Source organism: Pisolithus orientalis (assembly GCF_024613125.1).
Source record: "Pisolithus orientalis strain OTSU chromosome Unknown F5J12scaffold_13, whole genome shotgun sequence".
NCBI classification, from domain to species: domain Eukaryota; kingdom Fungi; phylum Basidiomycota; class Agaricomycetes; order Boletales; family Pisolithaceae; genus Pisolithus; species Pisolithus orientalis.
The window spans coordinates 910,281-928,735 of NW_026260794.1; the positions used below are offsets into that span (position 1 = coordinate 910,281).

At 49.3% G+C, this 18,455-nt stretch overlaps 8 protein-coding genes across 8 annotated transcripts; 7 read left to right on the plus strand and 1 right to left on the minus strand.

Annotated features, from left to right (window-relative positions):
- Positions 1–645: 645 nt before the first annotated feature.
- Positions 646–2,159, plus strand: F5J12DRAFT_830596 (putative sulfonate biosynthesis enzyme). The gene is made up of 4 exons (XM_051745713.1): positions 646–1,346; positions 1,406–1,488; positions 1,547–2,001; positions 2,063–2,159. The coding sequence occupies exons 1-4, from the start codon at positions 957–959 to the stop codon at positions 2,125–2,127; spliced, it is 993 nt and encodes a 330-aa protein (XP_051600362.1). The 5' UTR covers positions 646–956; the 3' UTR covers positions 2,128–2,159.
- Positions 2,160–3,187: 1,028 nt separating this feature from the next.
- On the plus strand, positions 3,188–5,944 carry F5J12DRAFT_830603 (uncharacterized protein). Its single transcript, XM_051745715.1, has 9 exons — positions 3,188–3,536; positions 3,603–3,727; positions 3,786–3,887; positions 3,949–4,153; positions 4,214–4,288; positions 4,349–4,526; positions 4,586–5,116; positions 5,171–5,433; positions 5,490–5,944. Exons 1-9 carry the CDS (start codon positions 3,441–3,443, stop codon positions 5,751–5,753), a joined length of 1,839 nt encoding a protein of 612 aa, XP_051600363.1. The 5' UTR covers positions 3,188–3,440; the 3' UTR covers positions 5,754–5,944.
- Positions 5,945–6,046: 102 nt separating this feature from the next.
- On the plus strand, positions 6,047–8,037 carry F5J12DRAFT_921107 (translation initiation factor eIF 4e-like domain-containing protein; the record flags this gene model as incomplete). Its single annotated transcript, XM_051749282.1, has 12 exons — positions 6,047–6,567; positions 6,620–6,658; positions 6,705–6,786; positions 6,835–6,869; positions 6,919–6,990; positions 7,041–7,108; positions 7,163–7,215; positions 7,268–7,410; positions 7,456–7,528; positions 7,576–7,613; positions 7,664–7,705; positions 7,756–8,037. The coding sequence occupies exons 1-12, from the start codon at positions 6,466–6,468 to the stop codon at positions 8,035–8,037; spliced, it is 1,029 nt and encodes a 342-aa protein (XP_051600364.1). The 5' UTR covers positions 6,047–6,465.
- Positions 8,038–8,608: 571 nt separating this feature from the next.
- On the plus strand, positions 8,609–9,953 carry F5J12DRAFT_892644 (phosphatidylserine decarboxylase-domain-containing protein; the record flags this gene model as incomplete). The annotated part of the gene is made up of 3 exons (XM_051747592.1): positions 8,609–8,872; positions 8,921–9,154; positions 9,213–9,953. 3 exons carry the CDS (start codon positions 8,609–8,611, stop codon positions 9,951–9,953), a joined length of 1,239 nt encoding a protein of 412 aa, XP_051600365.1.
- Positions 9,954–10,631: 678 nt separating this feature from the next.
- Positions 10,632–12,666, plus strand: F5J12DRAFT_830652 (uncharacterized protein). The gene is made up of 10 exons (XM_051745716.1): positions 10,632–10,838; positions 10,885–11,012; positions 11,074–11,198; positions 11,254–11,355; positions 11,415–11,616; positions 11,677–11,751; positions 11,805–11,979; positions 12,039–12,094; positions 12,202–12,329; positions 12,354–12,666. The coding sequence occupies exons 2-10, from the start codon at positions 10,917–10,919 to the stop codon at positions 12,394–12,396; spliced, it is 1,002 nt and encodes a 333-aa protein (XP_051600366.1). The 5' UTR covers positions 10,632–10,838; positions 10,885–10,916; the 3' UTR covers positions 12,397–12,666.
- A 259-nt stretch (positions 12,667–12,925) lies between these two features.
- Positions 12,926–14,830, plus strand: F5J12DRAFT_927395 (uncharacterized protein; the record flags this gene model as incomplete). Its single annotated transcript, XM_051749406.1, has 11 exons — positions 12,926–12,969; positions 13,005–13,159; positions 13,321–13,430; positions 13,497–13,621; positions 13,680–13,781; positions 13,841–13,902; positions 13,925–14,043; positions 14,104–14,178; positions 14,226–14,400; positions 14,461–14,708; positions 14,744–14,830. 11 exons carry the CDS (start codon positions 12,926–12,928, stop codon positions 14,828–14,830), a joined length of 1,302 nt encoding a protein of 433 aa, XP_051600367.1.
- Positions 14,831–14,902: 72 nt separating this feature from the next.
- F5J12DRAFT_90893 (uncharacterized protein) lies at positions 14,903–15,785 on the minus strand. The gene is made up of 3 exons (XM_051749000.1): positions 15,349–15,785; positions 15,242–15,285; positions 14,903–15,184 (listed from the first exon to the last, which is right to left on the minus strand). Exons 1-3 carry the CDS (start codon positions 15,481–15,483, stop codon positions 14,977–14,979), a joined length of 387 nt encoding a protein of 128 aa, XP_051600368.1. The 5' UTR covers positions 15,484–15,785; the 3' UTR covers positions 14,903–14,976.
- A 645-nt stretch (positions 15,786–16,430) lies between these two features.
- Positions 16,431–18,455, plus strand: F5J12DRAFT_830679 (dynactin p62 family-domain-containing protein). Its single transcript, XM_051745717.1, has 5 exons — positions 16,431–16,754; positions 16,810–17,012; positions 17,085–17,508; positions 17,559–18,135; positions 18,193–18,455. Exons 1-5 carry the CDS (start codon positions 16,516–16,518, stop codon positions 18,358–18,360), a joined length of 1,611 nt encoding a protein of 536 aa, XP_051600369.1. The 5' UTR covers positions 16,431–16,515; the 3' UTR covers positions 18,361–18,455.

Consider the following 18,455-nt stretch of genomic DNA (forward strand, 5'->3'; position numbering starts at 1 on the left):
CCTATGCACATACGTATATTGCCACCCCTCTCGCTTCTGAGTTCTCACCTAGTAAGTATGGATTTGATCCGACCTAAGAACGGCCCACTTTTCCAAATCCGTTACGCAAGCCAAACTTTCCAGGGTTGCTCACAGAGAGGAACACACTGAAATCTGTCGGGCGCAAGCAATTGACCACATACATAATGCAGCAGGAGTGTAACAGCAACATGCTAGGACGATGACGGTGTCACGTTGGTCTAGTCTTAAAAAGAACCTACAAGAACAAAAAGGCTGGTTTTGTTCATAAATGAACCACGTTCTATAATAAAAATAATGTTATGTGAAAGCCATTGCAAAAGATCAAACAATAGCTTTGCAGCTGATTCGATTTGAGCCACATAAATGCAACGATAAGTCAGTGAACTAAGTCCCAAGACTTCGAAATCATTCTGATCTTCGGGCAAGGAGGGCGGCCGCCACAACAACGGTGGTGACAATAACAGATCGAAGTCGTTAGATCTGCCTACATAGCCATAGGACTTGTCCCGTCCGGACTGCTTGCCCTGCGTTGGGTATTAGATTGGTTTTCAGGATTGTCACGACTTGACGGCAACGTTCTTTTTTTGACATGTGGAATGATTTCTTTGTGGTTTCCTTATGCGTAAGCATGTGCACTGGAACACTTATGTATATCATCTTCGTTCGACAAATGCTGGCAGGTCAGTACGCTTCGCTTCCTTAGACCACCGGCGAGGCTCCTGATGTAACTGTGCAAGTGGCGAGCAGTGGCTTGCGCGGCAACTTGTTCAAAGCTTGCGTAATGCTTTCGCCGTCAACAACCAGCTACCAAAACAGTATTTGAAGGCGCAAATATCGGTCCTTCTTTGGATTCACGACGTCATGCAAGGTATTGTGGAGATGCCGCCTTCTTAACCATGAAGCAGCTCCTGTCCTTCCCCTGACTACATGCCACCATGTCTTCTGTTCGTTTCATCGCCAGTTTGCCTACACGTTTACCACGTCTCGGTGGCTTGTCCACCGCTTCCTCGCCTATGCGCGGACTAGCTACAGCAAAGATGCCCTCAGAAGCTTCCCCCCAGACTCTCCTTCAGGACAAAAGGCACGGGTTCGGGTTCCTCCGTTCGAACCCACTCCCGGCTAAGCCACGCAAACTCGGCGTTACGGAAATTCGGGGGCCGTACTACTCGGCATACGGGAAGAGGCATTTGCAAGACGTTCTTGAGACAATGTCCTATCATGTCGACGGTCTCAAGTTTGCAGGGGGCTCATTTTCCCTACTTCCTGAGCGTGCGCTAGTAGAAATGATCGAGCTTGCCCACAAGCATGACGTCTATGTTTCTACTGTGAGTGCCTTTTGGAACGGAAGTAAATACGAGCCATTATTCACCAACGTGGTGCGCAGGGAGGTTTTATCGAACATGTATTGACTCATGCCGACGTGCTCAACGTCGTGGACAAGTACCTCAAAAAATGTAAGGATTTAGGGTATGTACCAACCACCTTGCTTTTGACACATTCGAATTCCGACAGAGGGATTGACTAGTTTCGACGTCGTTGAGTTATCCTCCGGCTTCCTCTCGTTTCCGCCAGACGATTGGCTACGACTTATCGAGAAAGTGCACAGCAACGGGTTGATTGCAAAGCCGGAGCTTGGGATTCAGTTCGGTGCAGGAGGCGATACATCCGCTGCCGAACTCGAGGCCGCGGGACAAAGTGACCCGTTCAAAGTTGTGAGCCTTGGCAAGAAATTTTTGGACGCGGGTGTAGAGCGTCTGATGATCGAGAGTGAGGGAATCACGGAGAATGTAAAAACCTGGCAGACAGACGTCATCCAAGAAATCCTCAAAGACCTCCCGATGGAGCGAGTCATGTTTGAAGCAGCGGATCCAGAAGTATTTAACTGGTACATCAGGGAGTTTGGCGTCGACGTGAATTTGTTCGTGGACCACAGCCAGATCGTGCAGTTGTCATGCTTGAGGAGTGGGATCTGGGGAATGGCTGACTACGTTTGGAAAGGTAGTTAGCTATCGCCAGTAGGGAATGCTTACTGTCATCTTACGGTGCCTTTATGTGGCTCCAGACAAAATATTTGTGTCCACGTTTCGTGTCAAATTTTCATTATGATTGTTGAGTCTGGGCTCTGGGAGGTGAGTGGTAATAGGTAGTACTGTCACTTGACCGGCCTTCATTGAGACATGTAATCGAAGTTGCCTCAAAAGAGACGCCACGTCCACCATCGTTTTCGTCAGTGCACATTATTGTCACCCCAGGGGCCTCGGTGTCACTGCAAGTCAAACATTAATAGTGCCTCTCTGGACTCACTGCCTTACTTCGGGTATCCTACTGACTTGTCCGCCAACGAAAGGGCCGGAAGTATCCAATCACTTGCGATGCCCATCAGATCAAAAATTATCTGGTTAGTCAATCAGTGGCAGTCCTATGATGGAAGAGAATAACAAATAGACGGTCTGGAATTGGCATTGAATTGCAACCTGTGTGCAGTAAAATCTGTTGCCATAATGAGGGCTCGCTTTATTGTGACTGCGCAGCCGAAGGCCGCCGTCGAGGTGTGCATGTGCATTACAGACGAAATCGTGGGCTACACCATACACAGGCATCACGATCCAAAGCTGGAAACGGATCCCCCTGGATTCCTTTCCACCTTGTAAAAATTAGACTTGAACAAGGCACTGAACGAGGTTCCGATCTCGATGCGTATCAGAACTTCGGAGCACGGTGGAATACAAGAGTCCGGTGTATGCATGCTGGCTTACCGAGTCTGGACAGTATGTACTGTCCGAAGTACTGAAGAGGAGATCTTTAGTCCTACTACCCTTTGGAACGGTGGGGCAGGCGGCAGACTGACCCGGATCCTTGCACTGGGGACCCGTTCACAGCGCTCTCAGGGCTTCGGTCGCTGTAACAACTAATCAGTTCATGCCCCATTGTCTGTAGTAAGGCACATGGCTGCTCCGACACACGGCACAGAGCAGCCTCTTCGCACAGCGGGAACAAGGAGACGTTACTATACAGAACTGCTTTAACAGAGCACAGATTGGGCGCCGTTCAGCACTGCGCGCTACGCATTGCACAGGCCCTGCGGGCACTGTGATTGGTCCGATCACGTCATGCAAATTGCCGCCATGATCGTCGGGGAGGCGGGGCTCCCACACACACTGACATACATAAAATTTGGTATTATTAGCACGTGTTCCCGGCCTTACCGCCGGTAAACTTTTAAGACACAAAGAGGCTGACTTGTCTAGCTTTTTTAAAGCTCCTCTGCAGCGTGTACTATCCCGCTTGCGACGTGCTACCATCTACTGGACTCTGTCCATTCGTTTCTTTCGACTGGGTTATTACCCAGTATCTTCTTTTCTTCGTTGCGTCCGGAACGCTAATCTAGTTTCTTCGACTTGACATTATATGTGTTTTTAATGGCTCTCTCTCTCAAAGCGGAGCTTGAGATCTGGGCTGCTGCCCTCAAAGCATACGATGAACAAGAGTTTCTTAAGTCTCTCGAACTGTTCTCGGTGAGTTGCCATTCATCACCTTGCTGGACAATATTTCCGAGTTTTGATGCTACCTGTCGCAACAAGCAAATTGCGGACTCGAGCAAGATTCTAACCAACATGGGTCTCATATACGCTACGATCGGCGAACATGAAGTGGCTGTGGAGCACTTCAGTGCTGCTACCAATCTTGACAAGTTCCTTGCAGTAGCGCAAGTCGACATTTCCTACATCTTTCTTTTGTTCATGGTGACGACGTCCCCTGCACAGGTATTTCCAGTGCGGCGTTTCGAATTTCCTCCTCAGTCACTACGATGCTGCTTACGCGAACTTCGAGGACGCGTATCTCTACCTCCGCGAAAACCTATCCATGTAAGCATTCTCTGCTGCCATCCTGCTAAGTCGGTTACATTTATTGTCATTTTCCATCCAGAAATTACGAACAGCTGGGACTGAAATTCAAACTCTTTTCTGCGGAAGTTTTATTCAACCGGGGTCTTGCCCAGTTATATCTAGGTTATACTGCGGAGGGTATGAATGACTTGAAACAGGCTGCGCAGGAGAAAGTAACCGTCGAGCACGATGTCATCGATGATGCAATCCGGGATCGAGGCGAACGGTACACTGTATTCAGCATCGTACGCTCATCCTCATTTGTTGTAGTTTCTGACATAGTGATGCTCATTGTTGCTTAATAGCCTGTTGGTGTGGTGTACCGTCCACCTGAAAGCAAACTGAAGAATTCCAAAGCGAAGGATTATTTGGGGAAAGCCGTATGTCGCATTCTAGCCCTTTTGTCGCTGTAGAAGCATTGAAGCCGTAAATCAATACAGAAACTAGTGGCCGCCAGTGACGTCAATGATATATATACCGAATTTTCTGGAGTGACGAAGCTCAAGCGAAACAACTCTGATCCCAGTAAGGGTTCCCTGTCGCAGTCAACCTTGAACACCGATTCCAAGGCGGACCCACCTGGCGTTCTGAATCGGAGCGCCACTGCACCTACACCTCGTATGCTTATTATCCTCACGTAGCGTTTTCGGCTGAAGTAACGATGGTTTTTACTGCAGGTACTATCTCTGTAGAGCCCAGTTCTTCCCTCCAACGTTCCAAAACTGTCAATGATGTCCCGAAATCCCAAACTCGCGACCACGACAAAGGCGGGGTGGGTGGATTTGGACGTGGGCGCGTACCTCGTGGCGGTTCAGTAGCACCTCTTCAAATCCTGAAGCCCACGTCGACTACTTCCCGTCACTCCCCAATTTCTCCCCATCATACAAGGACCCCTGAGTCTGAGGCTCAACCCCAGTCACAGCAACCGCAACATTCACCCCAATCTCAACCTCCGCTACCGACCTCTCAGCCTTTTCAGCAACCGCCAAGGCCCCCCAGTCGTCCTACACCACCTAATTCAGGGGACCAGCTTTCTGGCCGTCGTTCGCATTCCGTGTCACATGTGGCAGTGCCGACAACCAATGCGACAGTTAACGGGGGTGGGGCCGGCGCTCATTTGGTACGGCATAATACCTCGTCGGGAGTGATGAGGAGAAATGACGCTGGGATGGCCAGGGAGAGAGTAGTAATTGGTGGAGTAGGAGAACGTGAGCGGTCATGTGTTTTCTTCTTTTGCGGCAGAATGCTGATATTCTCCATAGAATCAACACCTGTATCAGCTCGCTTTGCAGCATTTTACGATGAGTATGTAGGCGCGTATGTCGATGATCGGTCTCCACGTGGATACGACGGGACTGGCAGTGCCAAAGGAAGTCCGCGCGCAATCCAGAGAGGGACGCCCGGGTATCCCATCAATGGATTCGGACCTGCGCATGGCTCCAATGGCGGGCTCGGAGCCCGGTCTAACGACGGGCGTTACGGAAGTGCAGATATTCCAGAGGACGTATATACGATCCGGGTCAAAGTACGTTGATGTGCCTTTTCTGTCCCTCCCAACTGATCTGACTTTCTTCTGGACAGCTACATCATCAAGGCGATGTCAGAGGTATGACGCTCTCTGCAAGCACCACACTTCCAATGTTTTCCTTGCGTGTGGCGGCCAAGTTGGGATTAGCACCAGAGGCGTTGAAATTGAAGTTTGTGGACGAGGACGGGGTGAAGATCAGCTTAAGAGATGAGGAGGACTGGGGCCTCGCAATCGAGACGGCGACGAGTAGGAGTGCTAATAGGGATGGCGGCAGAGCGACGGAGGGCCGGCTGGAGGTTTGGTGTGAAGATGTATGACGCAACGATGGAATCGCTCGCACCAGGACGTGCTGGCGAAGGGTGTACACTGATAAAATGGGTTTCTATATCTTTATGCAATTGGATTTTGTACTTCGATTTTCTCTCGATTTTGTTCTTATAGCAAGAAAGGCGTTTGGATACATACTATGTGCTTGTTGATAAGTCCCGTATAACTAATAAGTATCTACTGACTAAACAATGTTGTGTAGAATATGACCTGCCCTATATTGGCTCCCACGCTTCATACTCAAAAACCCCGACCCACGGTTTTTCATCTTCTCTTAGTGCGGCGACACGAGCCAATCGTTTCCCCATGTTGCTCATGGCTGCCTGTTTTTTATGCAGCTGTTCGAGTGTCAGGCCGTGTCTAGATTGACTCGGACGTCTTAGCACCCTGTATCGCGTCTTCATTCCCTGCAAGGGGCCAGGAAGAGGAGATGGGTCGGTGGTTCTGTACAATTGTAATGTTTCTTGTAACAATGACACAATGTGCATGGTTTTCTTGCAAGGTCTGGTCCTGGAGATGTCGACCGTTCAGTTGCGCAGTGTTGGTTTGGAGACTTGAATGTATTGTAGTTGGGTAGGTGATATGGTCTTCGGTTTACTGTGACTTTCATGACGCGTGGATCACGTGGTACACTGGTAATGAATCGACGCCCTCTACACAGTCGCCCGCTTCGCCTCCTAGACCACATCACGTCAGAGCAGCATGAGCACCTGTTCAATGGAGTCAAATGACGTCTTTCCTCAAGAATATCCCTATGCATGGTCTCCTGCCTCTTCCATGAGCATACAGGATTTTGTATCCAAGGTGGGCAGATTCACAAACAGTGTCGTGTTGTTTACCGCTCATTGCATCGCAGTACAGGCCCTCAATGGTCCAGAATGACGGGACGAAGCCGGTGAGGTTCTCTCTCACCAAATAGTGCTAGCTAACGCCTCGCAAAGTGGATATGGGTGCGAAAGGGACCGCCCCTTTCTGACCGCACTACCAAGGGGAATGTCGCTGCAAAGGAGGCTTCCGAATTATGTGAGTGACTAGCGGTGGGCTCCTTTGCTTTACTCGAATTCCCTCAAGTACAGAAGGTGACAGAAAGAGTGGAGGAGATCAAGGTCACCGGGCCTTACTTTCTGAAAGCTGGCCTTCTGACTTCTTGCTTAGAATGATAGTTCTATTCCGGTGCGATCCAGCAAGAAAACGGGCGCAAAGAGTAAAAAGGAACTCAGGGAGCAGGTGAGGGTGCTTAAACTTCAACAAGAGTTTCATCACTTTTATTAATTTAGGAGCAAGCCGACGCGACGGTGCAGCTGAAGGATATCTCGCAGAAACATGGTTACGTGTGTGGAAAATGGTACAAAGTTCAACTTAGGGGAACTTTCTGGCTCACTCTCACCTCACGCTGTAGGTTAATTTTTGCTCCTTCAGATAAAGTGGATGCAATTTGGGCCAGCGTTGCCAGTAGGGTGTAGTTCGATCTTGACTACTCAGGAGCTTATCTTGCGATTCTTAGACTCTTTGGTTTCAGGCCCGCTCTCCTCTACGGCTACCAGTACTGCGAAGGTGGCCACCTTACCGCAGCACGAAACACCAGGTTATCAACACGTTATTTGTGTCTACATTCCCGACGTGTATGACAGAGACAGTGTGGTCGAGGTACGGTCAGTGTTATGTAAATCGTCCGTCGCTCACGCAAGTTAGGTTATGAAAGTCTTGCTTCGGCGGCACGGCATCAACCTCAGTGGAGTCAAGAGTGATTTGTATACATCAATCGGTACGTGTCTCCCACCCCACTTCGTCATGATGGTGAGCCGTTTTTAGGATTGGATAGCAAGCATCCTAGTGGGGTACCTTCAACGGTACATAGTGGTCTTAGCCTTGAAATTCCGTAAGCTTAAATACCTTTTAGGTCTGGAAGAACACGGCTTTGTTACCGGATTCCGAGATTAAGGTGCGGCCGAATTGCGAATAGTGTGTTTCCGACCTACATAGCAGTTCCAGGAGCTAAAGGATGCATACTTTGCCGAATTGACGTCTGCGAAGATTGCGGCAAAACCTATAGATCGAAAGGAGGAAAATGCACCTCGGAAGCCAGGTCACAGGAAGAGGAAAGCAGAAACAGATGACCCATTCTCGTCCGACAATGACCAGGGTGACAACGCAAAGCTACAGATACCACCCCATGGATCGGCTGGGGGGGATAATACAGCAGAACAGGCTCAGGAGAACAAAAACAGTAAGGCCTCGATATCAAAGACCAAGAAGAGCAAGCTGTCATCCTAGTCTCGTGCACGGCTGACTTAACCTGGTTCTTTACTTCATATTTCCTTATTGTTATATACTTACCCAGGATTCTGGAACTTCGCCTCCGTCGAACTTGCGCCTTGGGCACGAATTCAAGGACCACGAGATCTTTTCTTCTTGATCTTCGTACATTTATGTTTGGCTTCTTGATCCCCGTGCATTGATTTGTGGCGTACGGCGCAATGTCGGAGCTTTGTCTGCCATTTTGTAAGGTCTGCACAGGGGATTTGCAACACTACGCCGGCTTCGATGGTACGTCCGCCAGGGAAAACTCCACCGCGTAATCTGTTATTGCGGTGGAGCTCACTTGCCCAACTGAAAAGAAAATAGCGCACGAACTGAATATCTTAGTGGTTAACTTGCATCATAGAAACTAGAAGCTCTTAAAGCCATGAATTGATCATGATGACGTTAAAAGAGAAGGTAGCTGCCTACCGTATAAGAGGGTCAGTGGTGGTCTTCCAATCTACATCCTGCCCACTCTTGTTAACCGTGGGTTACGATCTCTCGACCTTGTGTCGTGCAACGCTCATTGGGTTCAATAGTGATCATGCCTTACCATTATTATGCTGGCTGGCTCCCGAAAGATCCCGCCGACCTTAGGAAGTGGCTGCAGGTTGAACTCAGGAAGAATCGTTTGCGGTATGGTCAAGACCCAGAGACGGGAGCTGTCACACCTGAGAAGGCAAGGCAGATCTATGCAAGTTTAGCCGAACCCGTCCAGCGGCTTCAAGACTACATCGAACGAGTCCCTGAAGTTTACATGTGGTTCCACCAGATGTTTGACCAGGTCCCTAGCAGTGACGACCTGAAGGTGAGGAGACACATTATACAAGAAGTCCGATTCACGATGTTTGTGCAGATCACTGATTACCGGGAAATAATGTGGTTGATCAATAGATATATTGGCGAGGCACCGAGCTTTTCGTCGGGCCCCAGTGGCTACGTCAGCGGCGTTATGATCTATGGTATTCTGGCACCATTCTGTAACACGGTTGCCGGTTTCTCCGCCTTCGTCGATAAAGGGGTCAACGAATGTTTCAAACAAATCTTCCTGACATGGCAGGCCTACCTCGTTACGTCGGCTTCTGCCAGCGTGCTCAACAGCACAGAGGAAGGCGGCTAGTTCACTACCGAAGCTCTGCTTGCTTTAGGATGAGGCTGCTGGTGGTGCCTTCCGGAACGTCTACGTCTGCGACCCGGATGCGGAATATTGGGGCTTCAGTTCCTTTGACGATTTCTTCACCCGAGCTTTCCAAGACGACGTTCGCCCTGTCATGAACCCTGATGACCTGAACATCGTGACCGCATCATGTGAATGTGCCGTAGACAAATTTACATATCAGGTCAAGAAGTCGGACACATTCTGGATCAAGGGTACTCCGTACTCTTTGGAGTACATGCTCAACCATGACTCCCGGGTGGATGACTTCGTTGGCGGTACAGTTTTCCAAGGCATCCTCAGTTCCCTCAACTATCATCGCTGGCACAGTCCCGTCAGTGGTACTGTCGTATCCGCGTCCGTCGTTGAAGGGACGTACTATGCTGCTCGACTTGACAATGATACCGATCCGGATGTCGTTTCACGAAGCGATGACTTCATTTCCAACATCGCGACTCGCGCTATCATCTTCATTCAGGCGGATAGTGATGATATAGGTTTGATGTGCTTCATAGGCGTGGGGCTAGGAGAGGTTTCAACATGCCAAATTGATGACGGTCTGGAGGGCACACATGTGGACAAGGGAGATCAAATTGGAATGTTCAGGTTCGGAGGGTCGTCTCACTGCCTCGTTTTCGGTCCGCAAGCACAGGTGAATGCGTTTGTGGAGGCTGGCGATAATGTGAAGCTCAATACAGCGATTCTTGGAGTGACGAGTTCAACGAGTGGCTAACCTGATATGAAATGTTCAGTTCTACGCAGTTCTTGGTTGTTGACTTGTTGCATTGTATGAGTAGTGTAGTCGCGCCGGTTTTTGGACCTTTTCTGCAGTGTAACTTGTTGTCGCCGATAAACCACTCACTGAGCTGGGGTTGAGAACATCGGCTCTGTTTAGCTTGCATAGTATTGAAGAAATGGAATCATAAGCCCATTTTCCCTTTATACTGATTCTTGATTGGCGATATCTCGAATTGTGTGAGTGAAGTTGGCTGCGTCATTGCGAAAGGTCCACTGATACTAAGGAGGTATTAGATGAATGAATCGCTGCAATACGTTGACCTCGCGAGATGTCAGCGATCTTAGCACTCAACTCAGCGTCCATGGCGGTGGTCTACAGTTTGTTGTGCTCTGTCCGGCGTTCGGTCCGGTGGAATCAGTGTCACATTCTTTCCCTAGAATCGTATTAGCTGCAGCAGACCAATCTCTGAGTGCACCGGTGCAGAGTATCAGAAAAAAGAAGGCGGATATGCCTGCAGCCCTGTGGGCGATAAATCGACAACTTCGCGATCCCTCGCGGATTGTATGGTGGTATGATTCTTGCTGACATTTCTAGCATCACGGGTTACTATTGGTCACTTCTGAAACGTTATCAGGTATGTCAACCGACATCATTGGACAGTATTCTCGCTACGCATGACGACGCTCATGATCTAACTTCTTTAATTCATAATCCGTGACACCGACCAAGTAGCCGGACGGTTAAGGAGAAAGGAAAGCAGCTGCGGCGCTCACAGCAATGGCTACCAGATGTCCCACATTTGGTGCCCGTGGGTGCGATGTGCCACCTCGTAATACCCCTGGATTCTGTCCATTCGGTCTCCTTGATATTACCCACTGAGTACGTTCTCTTTCTCGCGTCCGGAACGCTAACCCAGTCTCTTCAGCGTCACGTTACAGTACTGTACACGTGTTTTTAATGCCCCTTCGCCTCAAAACAGAGCTTAATATCTGGGATTCGGCCCTCAAAGCATACGACAAGCAAAATTTTTCCACATCTCTTGAGTTGTTCTCAGTGAGTTGCATGCATCACGCTGCTGCATGGTATTTCGATTCCTGGATGCCACTGTAATAAGCAAATTGCGGACTCGAGCAAGATTCTAACCAACATGGGCCTCATATACGCTACCATCGGCAAACACGAAGCGGCAATTGAGCACTTCAATGCCGCTACCAATCTCGACAAGTTCCTTGCCATTGCGTATGTCGGCATCCCCCCTTTCTTGTTGCTCATGCTGACCACGTCCTCTACACAGATATTTTCAATGCGGCGTGTCGAATTTCCTCCTCGGTCGCTACGATGCCGCTTACGCGAAATTCCAGGACGCATATCTCTATCTTCGCGGAAACCGGTTCATGTAAGCCTTCCATGCTGCTTCCTGTTGAGTCGTTTACAACCTCGTCGCTTTCTGTCCAGAAATTATGAACAGCTAGGACTGAAATTCAAACTCTTTTCTGCCGAGGTTTTATTCAACCGGGGTCTTTCCCAATTATATCTAGGTTACGCTAAGGGTATGAGTGACTTAGAGCAGGCTAGGAAGGAGAAGGAGGTTATTGGGCACGAGGTCATCGATGATGTGATACGAGATCGAGGCGGACAATACACCGTGTTCAGCGTTGTACGTTCATCGTCAGCTTTCGCATTTTCTGATGCGGATATATTCATTATTGCACATTAGCCTGTTGGCGTGCTGTACCATCCGTCTGAAAAGAAGCTCAGGAATTCCAAAGTCAAGGATTACTTAGGGAAAGCCGTATGTCATCTTCGAGCCCTTTCGTTGCCACGGGAGCGTTGAGATTGATACAGAAACTAGTGATTGGAAGCGATCTCGATGATATATATAGAGAATTTTCTGGAGTGACAGAGCTCAAGCAGAACTCTGATCCCAGTACAAGTTCCCCACTGGAGTCAACATCGAACGCCGATCCTAAAGCGAGCCTATCTGGTACTCCGGACCGAGGCGCCACCGCATCTATATTCCGTACGCATCATATCTCTATGTTGTAATTTACGTTGACGTAGCAATGATTTTTACCGTAGGTACCCGATCTATAGGACCGAGCCCAACCACGGAACGCTCCAAAACCATAAATGGTGTCCCGAAAACACAAACCGGCTGACCCTGACGAGGGCGCCGATGGTGAATGTGGACGGAGAACGCGCACCTCGTGGGGATTTTATGGCACCTGTTCCAATTCCGGAGCCCCTATCGACCGCCTCTCATCTCTCACCAATTTTTCCCCATCGCCCAAGGACCCCCGGGTCTGACGCTCAACCACAGTCCCGACAGGGCCGTGCGGCTCGTTTCACTTGCTTGTTTCCTGTCCCCAGGTATAGATGTACGATTTCTCGCAGTCTGGCGACGATGTGCTGCTCAATACATAGATCCTCGGAGTGAACGAATCCACGACAGGCTAATGTAATATGAAATCTTCAGTGCATTCTGTATAGATCCTGATCAACGGTTGCGGCGGGTCATCCTACTGCATCATGTTCTGTCTCCAAGTATAGGTGGCATAGTTCGTGCAATCTGGCGATGGCAGCGAGACTCAATATGCTGATTCTTGGAGTGAAGGATTGACAAAGAATGACTTGTTGTATTGTTTGAGTAGCCCAGTCGTGCCGGTTTTTTGATACTTTTACTTTACTTTAGCTGGAATATAACCCCAGTCCCCAAAGAGCCCATACACTGCATAAGGCATTTCTTCTTGACCCGTCTACGGCATTAATGTTTAGGGAACGTCGCGACTTGGATGTGCCCAAACTTTTGTAAGGTAATTGGTACATTTTGGTGATCAGGGTGAACACACGGCTGAAGAACTGTACGATTGGGGAGATATCGGTGACAAAATAGCCAGCATTCGTATTCAGTGTCCACAGCGCCGGTTTGACGCGGTCATTTCACACACAAGTTGGAACTTGACGAAATGGAAGACAATTGCATAATATTTCATCCACAACGACTCGAACTGTGTGCTCGATCTGGTGGAATTGGAATCGCATCAGCCAGGGACGTGGCAGTATATCCCGGGGTGCACCGACGCAGAATATCTATATCAACAGAGACAGACATATGAGTCTGCAACCTAGTGCCCCACAACTTCGCGTTCCCTTGCAAATCGGACGAGAGGTGCGGTGGTATTCGAGCTGGAACCTACCGGGTATGTCAAGTTTCAGCCTACATCTACAGGGGGTATCCCAGTTACGACGTGCCATCTCGTGTAGCCCCGGAGCGCGTCCATTGAGTCGTTCACCTCCTTGTATTATCCAGTCTCTCTTGCGTCCGGAACGCTAACCCAATCTCCTTGACATTACATTACAGTACATGTGTTTTTAATGCTCCTCTGTCCCAAGACAAAACTTAAGGTCTGGGCCGCTGCCCTCAATGCATACGATGAACAAGAGTTCCTCAAGTCTATCGAGCTGTTCTCGGTGGGTTGACATGTACCACACTACTGCACGGTATTTCCAAATCTTGATGCCACCGCCCACAATAAGCAATTCGCGGATTCAAGCAAGATTCTAACCAACATGGGTCTCATATACGCTACCATCGGTGAACATGAAGTGGCCATTGAGTACTTCAATGCTGCTACCAATCTCGATGAGTTCCTTGCCGTCGCGTATATCGATATTTTCAACACTTACCTGTTTCTCATGCTGACGGCGTCCTCTTCACAGGTATTTTCAGTGCGGCGCGTCGAATTTCCTCCTCGGTCGCTATGATGCTGCTTGCGCGAACTTCCAGAACACACATCTCTATCTTCGCGGAAATCAATTCATGTAAGGTTTCTGTGCTGCGTCCCGCTGAGCTGTTTGCGCCTTTGTCGCTTTCCATCTAGAAATTATGAGCAGTTGGGCCTAAAATTCAAACTATTCTCTGCCGAGGTTTTGTTCAACCGGGGTCTTTCCCCAACTATATCTAGGCTGCACTGAGGGTATGAATGACTTAGAGCAGGCTAGGAAGGAGAAAGTGACCACTGAGCACGACGTTATCGATGATGCAATTCGGGATCGAGGCGAACGATGCACTGTATTCAGCATCGTACGTTCGTCTTCACCTGTCACAGTTTCTGAGATAGCGGTGCTTATCGTTGCATAACAGCCCGTTGGTGTGCTGTGCCGTCCTCCAGAAAATAAGCTTAAGAATATCAAATCAAAAGATTACCTGGGGAAAGTCGTACGTTGTATTCCAGCCCTCCCGTCGCTGTAGATAAATCAATGCAGAAACTAGTGGTTGGGAGTAACATCGACGATGTGTACATCGTATTTTCTGGAGTGACAAAGCTCAATCGAAAGTCTGGTCCCAATAAAAATTTTCCGCTTGAGTCAAACTCGAACACTAGTCCTACGGCGGACCCACTTGGTGCTCTGAAGCAAAGGCTCACTGCATTCATACTTCGTGCGTTTCGTACCCCCGGTGCTGCAATTTCAGCTGAAGTAACAATAATTTTTGATGTAGGCATCGGATCTGCAAAACTGAGCCCATCTCTCGAACCTTCCAAGCCCATAAGCGATGTCCCGGGAACGCAAACTGACGACCTTACTGAAGTGCCTGATGGTGAACGTGGGCGTGAATACCCATCTCGTGCCTCCGTGGCATCTCTTGAAATTTCGAAGACCTCATGGACTACTTCTCGTCTCTCAATTGTTCCCTACCACACGACGATTCCTGGGTCTGACTCTCAAGCGCACTCACGACAGGGTTTGGTGGGTCGCCTCACTTCCTTATTTTCGGTTGCTAGGTACAAGCGGAAGAGGTTGTGCAACTTAATACACTGATGCCTAAAGTGACGAATCGACGAGAGGCTAACGTGATACGATATGTTTGACTTGTTGCACTGTGTGAATGAGTAAACATGTACATAAATATTGCTTGGAAAGTTGTACCTGCGATATGGTCAACTCACTAACATAGAGAGTGGAACCTACGACCGCGCCAAGGGTTGATCTATGGTACGTTATAAGCCATGTACCGCTAGTGGTCCGGTTGTCGATTCGCGGATGTCATGGTGGTCTTCTTAGCCGGAGACATTCCCCATTGTGCATGTTCGTTGTGACTACATTTCCTTTGGGTTTGACACAAAAGGCCAGTCCATCCAAGACAGCAAAAATACGCATCTCCACCTGCTAGCACACAGTCCGAAGAGGACATTCTGCCCAAAGATAAATTGTAATAGGCACATCTATACAACAAGGCAGGGTTGAGTGGAACAGGTAGCTTCGTAGATGGAACTGCATACGCTCCGCTTGGCCGCTTGCTTCCGTTGTTACACATTCTAGTCGACTGTGCGTAGGTCTTAAGTGTTCACGACATCCATCTTTCGCAGCGAGGGTAGCTCACACTCACCTCTTCGGAAAAATCCTGAGGGGTTACACGAGGTGCATTCCCGAGGGAGTGGAAATTGTCTAAAGCTCTGTGGCTACAAAGATAGACTGAGCTGGCCAAGAAAGCACCGACGAGGGCAAAGGTAAAGAGTCGCATGACTGAAAATTGGTAGTGTGCAGCTGTATGAGCGTCCCGTCATATAATAATGAGAGAAAAGTGAGTCATATGATCACGAGGCATCATCGTGGATGAATTTATAACATTACGGGCTCAACGTGGGCAATATAATGACAGGGTTCCTGGCAGGTAAAGGGTGGACTCCACTGCTGGTCCGTTTGGGGCAATGCATGCTAGTCCGAGCTGGGGGGTGGAAGGAAACGGAAATGGGTTTAGTGCATTAGATAGGGCTTGATAGATGTCATTAAAACCGTGCTCATCCGCTTGGTAGACGCTGCTCGGATGACAAGTAGGTGAGCTCCCTTCATACAGATCCGGGAGATGAAAGGAGGAGTTCCAGACCATATATTATACTATGCGATGACTTGACAAGCACTTGCAGCCTTGCAGAATCCTCTTTGGGAGTTTCCCGCTAGCAGACGCTGTATGAAATGCCGACATGAGCGAGTGGCAAGCGCCTAGCCGGATGGCCGTGGAAAGAAAGCAAGAGCGACCCTGAGTGTGATGTGGTGATGATGGCGAGATTCCTTCAACGGTGAGGCGACAGGGAGCTCATGAGGCAGTCAGATCACTATTAGAAGGAAATGGGACGCAAAAAAGTAGACGGGGGACGAACATATGATATGTGTGTTCCAACTCGATCAACGAGACTGATGGAGAAGCGTATGAGCCTGACAAGACAGGACACCAGTGGCGAGGTGGCAGGTGACTACACAGACTTTGCACATTTGTTCTGCCAGCGGCTAGTATGCTTTTTCGCTGTGGTAATTCCAGACCTGCCGGTGTTTGGGACTCGGAATCTGGTCTGGGAACATTTGAAGACGGGAAAACGCTATGAAAATGGCTGCTCGAGATCGACCGTCAGAGAATATATACAAGGCTGATATTGCCTTCTGAAAGGATGCTCTCATGGATCGAGTCGGTGGACTCGGTCGATATACTGATCTTGAGTGACCTCGACTGCCACACGCTGTCACCGACAGCTCTATTGGATGTTCTTGTTAAACCAGGATGTGGCCTAACATTCAATACTACTGTCCTTGTCTCTCGACTGCCAACGCTCTGACACCTCCCCCTCCGATTCTCGCATCGTCCTCAGCAAGTTTTCACTCTCTGCACAACTTGTACTTTTGTGAGGAGTGCGACGCCGTCCGGTGTAACCGATGCGTCTCGGTTGAAGTCAGTGGATATTATTGTCCGAATTGCTTGTTCGAGGTCCCTAGTGCGAGTGTCCGCGCAGAGAAAAACAGGTGAGTGTTCGCTGTTTTCATAGTACACATGTCCTTCCACGACTGTGCACGCTAGATGCGCCCGGAATTGTTTTTCCTGTCCAATTTGCCGTGCAACGCTGTCTGTCGTGGCATCAGATCCCCCCGATGATGGAACCGGTCGACCTATCACACCCCTCAATAATGTCGGCGAGGGACCATATCTTTTATACTGCAACTACTGTAGATGGGATTCGACTGAAGTCGGCATAACATTCGAGAAGCCCACTGGGCTGGCAGGTACGAGGTGGCTTGTTCATTTTGTCTCCAATGCTCATATCAGGGTCGTCGCCATCGACCTCTCCTCTACAGCCCAGCTGCAAAAGTACGAGGATTCCGCGCCAGAGTCTCTGGAATTCGAACGCTTAAAGGAACACTTTGAACCTTTCCTCCGTACATCCTCTCTTTCATCTTCGACGCACTTGCTGCCCCCGACTTCTCACCACCTCCACACCTCTTCTGCCACGGCCGCTGCTTCTGCTGCGCTTTCGCGAGATATACCTGGTATTAGCAAGTATAATCCGCTTTCTCGTAGTCGTTCCGGCCGCGACCGTACGGCTAACAAAGACGAGATGGCCGAGTATAAGAGCAGAGTTGAAGTAGGCCTCTTTGGGCAACTCGGTAGCGGCGGTGACGACGCGGATGTGGAATTGCTCAGATGCACAGAGACGGTTGGAGAAATTGCGAAACTTGAGCAACGCTGGGGGAACAGTTGGATAACATCTCTTCGAATGAGGTGGGTCAATTCCATGTCATCTGAGGACCTAATTGTGATTCCTCTGGCAGTGAATTACGGCCTCTCCGTATACCTCTACACTCGAAAGTCTCCAAACGATGTCCCGCATGTCGACATATTCTAATCAAGCCGGAACAAAAGGCACAGTCCGTCCGATACAAGATCAAGCTGGCAGCGGCCAACTACTTGCCTGCACTCAGCGTTGGATTTACTCAAACACAAGCATCGAAACGGGCACCGGGGAAAGGAGTAGAGCCGAGGAATGTCGGCGTAATGCTGGCAGGGATCACCAATAATACCTTCCGAGTTGCTCTGACGAATCCACTATACGACCCCATCCAAGTGCGGCTGTCGCCACAGAGAGTTACTGATGGCCGCGGGTTCCAGGTGTCGCTTCCCCTGACGCCTTTTTCCATTGGTGCATTTGCAGAAGCATGGGAGTATGACGACGATGAGGACATGTTCGGTGTGGAAGATGACGAGCTTGGTCTTGAAGTGGGTAGAGGATCTCGCGATAAAGATGCGCGTGGGCGAACAAAGAATGTGGGGGTGTTGGAGAGAAGGGCAAACGTGACAGTTGTGGGAGGGGAGGTGAACGTTCACAGATCTTACCGAGAGCAGGTAAAGGTATGCGATCGATCGTCCAGGAGAAAGATAATACGGCTCACAGACGTGCCTTCACAGTTCAACATGTTGGTCTCATATACGTACAGGTCAGACGATCCGCTTCCGTCAGAAGACGGGGCAGGCACGCCCTCCCGTGCAGTAGTGAAAACACCGGAGGTCAAGACGTTTTCATTTTACACAGTAGTTGATCTTGGACCTGTTTTATCCAAAGACGATTCAGTCTAGGTAACAGATGTAAATTAGATGCTGTGTCGTAGTAGGGCGCACTCAAATCCACTCGTGTGGGGCGGTTTTTTCACGTGCGTTTGTAGTTAGACTCC

Bases quoted from the DNA above. Each gene is read 5' to 3' on its own strand.
- F5J12DRAFT_830652 (XM_051745716.1), top strand. From the start codon at position 10,917: ATGCCCCTTCGCCTCAAAACAGAGCTTAATATCTGGGATTCGGCCCTC. The intron at 11,617-11,676 runs GTACGTTCATCG...ATTGCACATTAG, and splicing joins AATACACCGTGTTCAGCGTT to CCTGTTGGCGTGCTGTACCA. The intron at 11,980-12,038 runs GTACGCATCATA...TTTTTACCGTAG, and splicing joins CGCCACCGCATCTATATTCC to GTACCCGATCTATAGGACCG.
- F5J12DRAFT_90893 (XM_051749000.1), bottom strand. From the start codon at position 15,483: ATGCGACTCTTTACCTTTGCCCTCGTCGGTGCTTTCTTGGCCAGCTCA. The intron at 15,286-15,348 runs GTGAGTGTGAGC...ACCTACGCACAG, and splicing joins CTCAGGATTTTTCCGAAGAG to TCGACTAGAATGTGTAACAA. The intron at 15,185-15,241 runs GTATGCAGTTCC...CTTGTTGTATAG, and splicing joins AGCAAGCGGCCAAGCGGAGC to ATGTGCCTATTACAATTTAT.
- F5J12DRAFT_830679 (XM_051745717.1), top strand. From the start codon at position 16,516: ATGTGGCCTAACATTCAATACTACTGTCCTTGTCTCTCGACTGCCAAC. The intron at 16,755-16,809 runs GTGAGTGTTCGC...TGTGCACGCTAG, and splicing joins GTCCGCGCAGAGAAAAACAG to ATGCGCCCGGAATTGTTTTT. The intron at 17,509-17,558 runs GTGGGTCAATTC...TTCCTCTGGCAG, and splicing joins ATAACATCTCTTCGAATGAG to TGAATTACGGCCTCTCCGTA.
- F5J12DRAFT_830596 (XM_051745713.1), top strand. From the start codon at position 957: ATGTCTTCTGTTCGTTTCATCGCCAGTTTGCCTACACGTTTACCACGT. The intron at 1,347-1,405 runs GTGAGTGCCTTT...CGTGGTGCGCAG, and splicing joins ATGACGTCTATGTTTCTACT to GGAGGTTTTATCGAACATGT. The intron at 1,489-1,546 runs GTATGTACCAAC...GGGATTGACTAG, and splicing joins AAAAAATGTAAGGATTTAGG to TTTCGACGTCGTTGAGTTAT.
- F5J12DRAFT_830603 (XM_051745715.1), top strand. From the start codon at position 3,441: ATGGCTCTCTCTCTCAAAGCGGAGCTTGAGATCTGGGCTGCTGCCCTC. The intron at 3,728-3,785 runs GCAAGTCGACAT...TCCCCTGCACAG, and splicing joins GACAAGTTCCTTGCAGTAGC to GTATTTCCAGTGCGGCGTTT. The intron at 5,117-5,170 runs GTGAGCGGTCAT...TATTCTCCATAG, and splicing joins AATTGGTGGAGTAGGAGAAC to AATCAACACCTGTATCAGCT.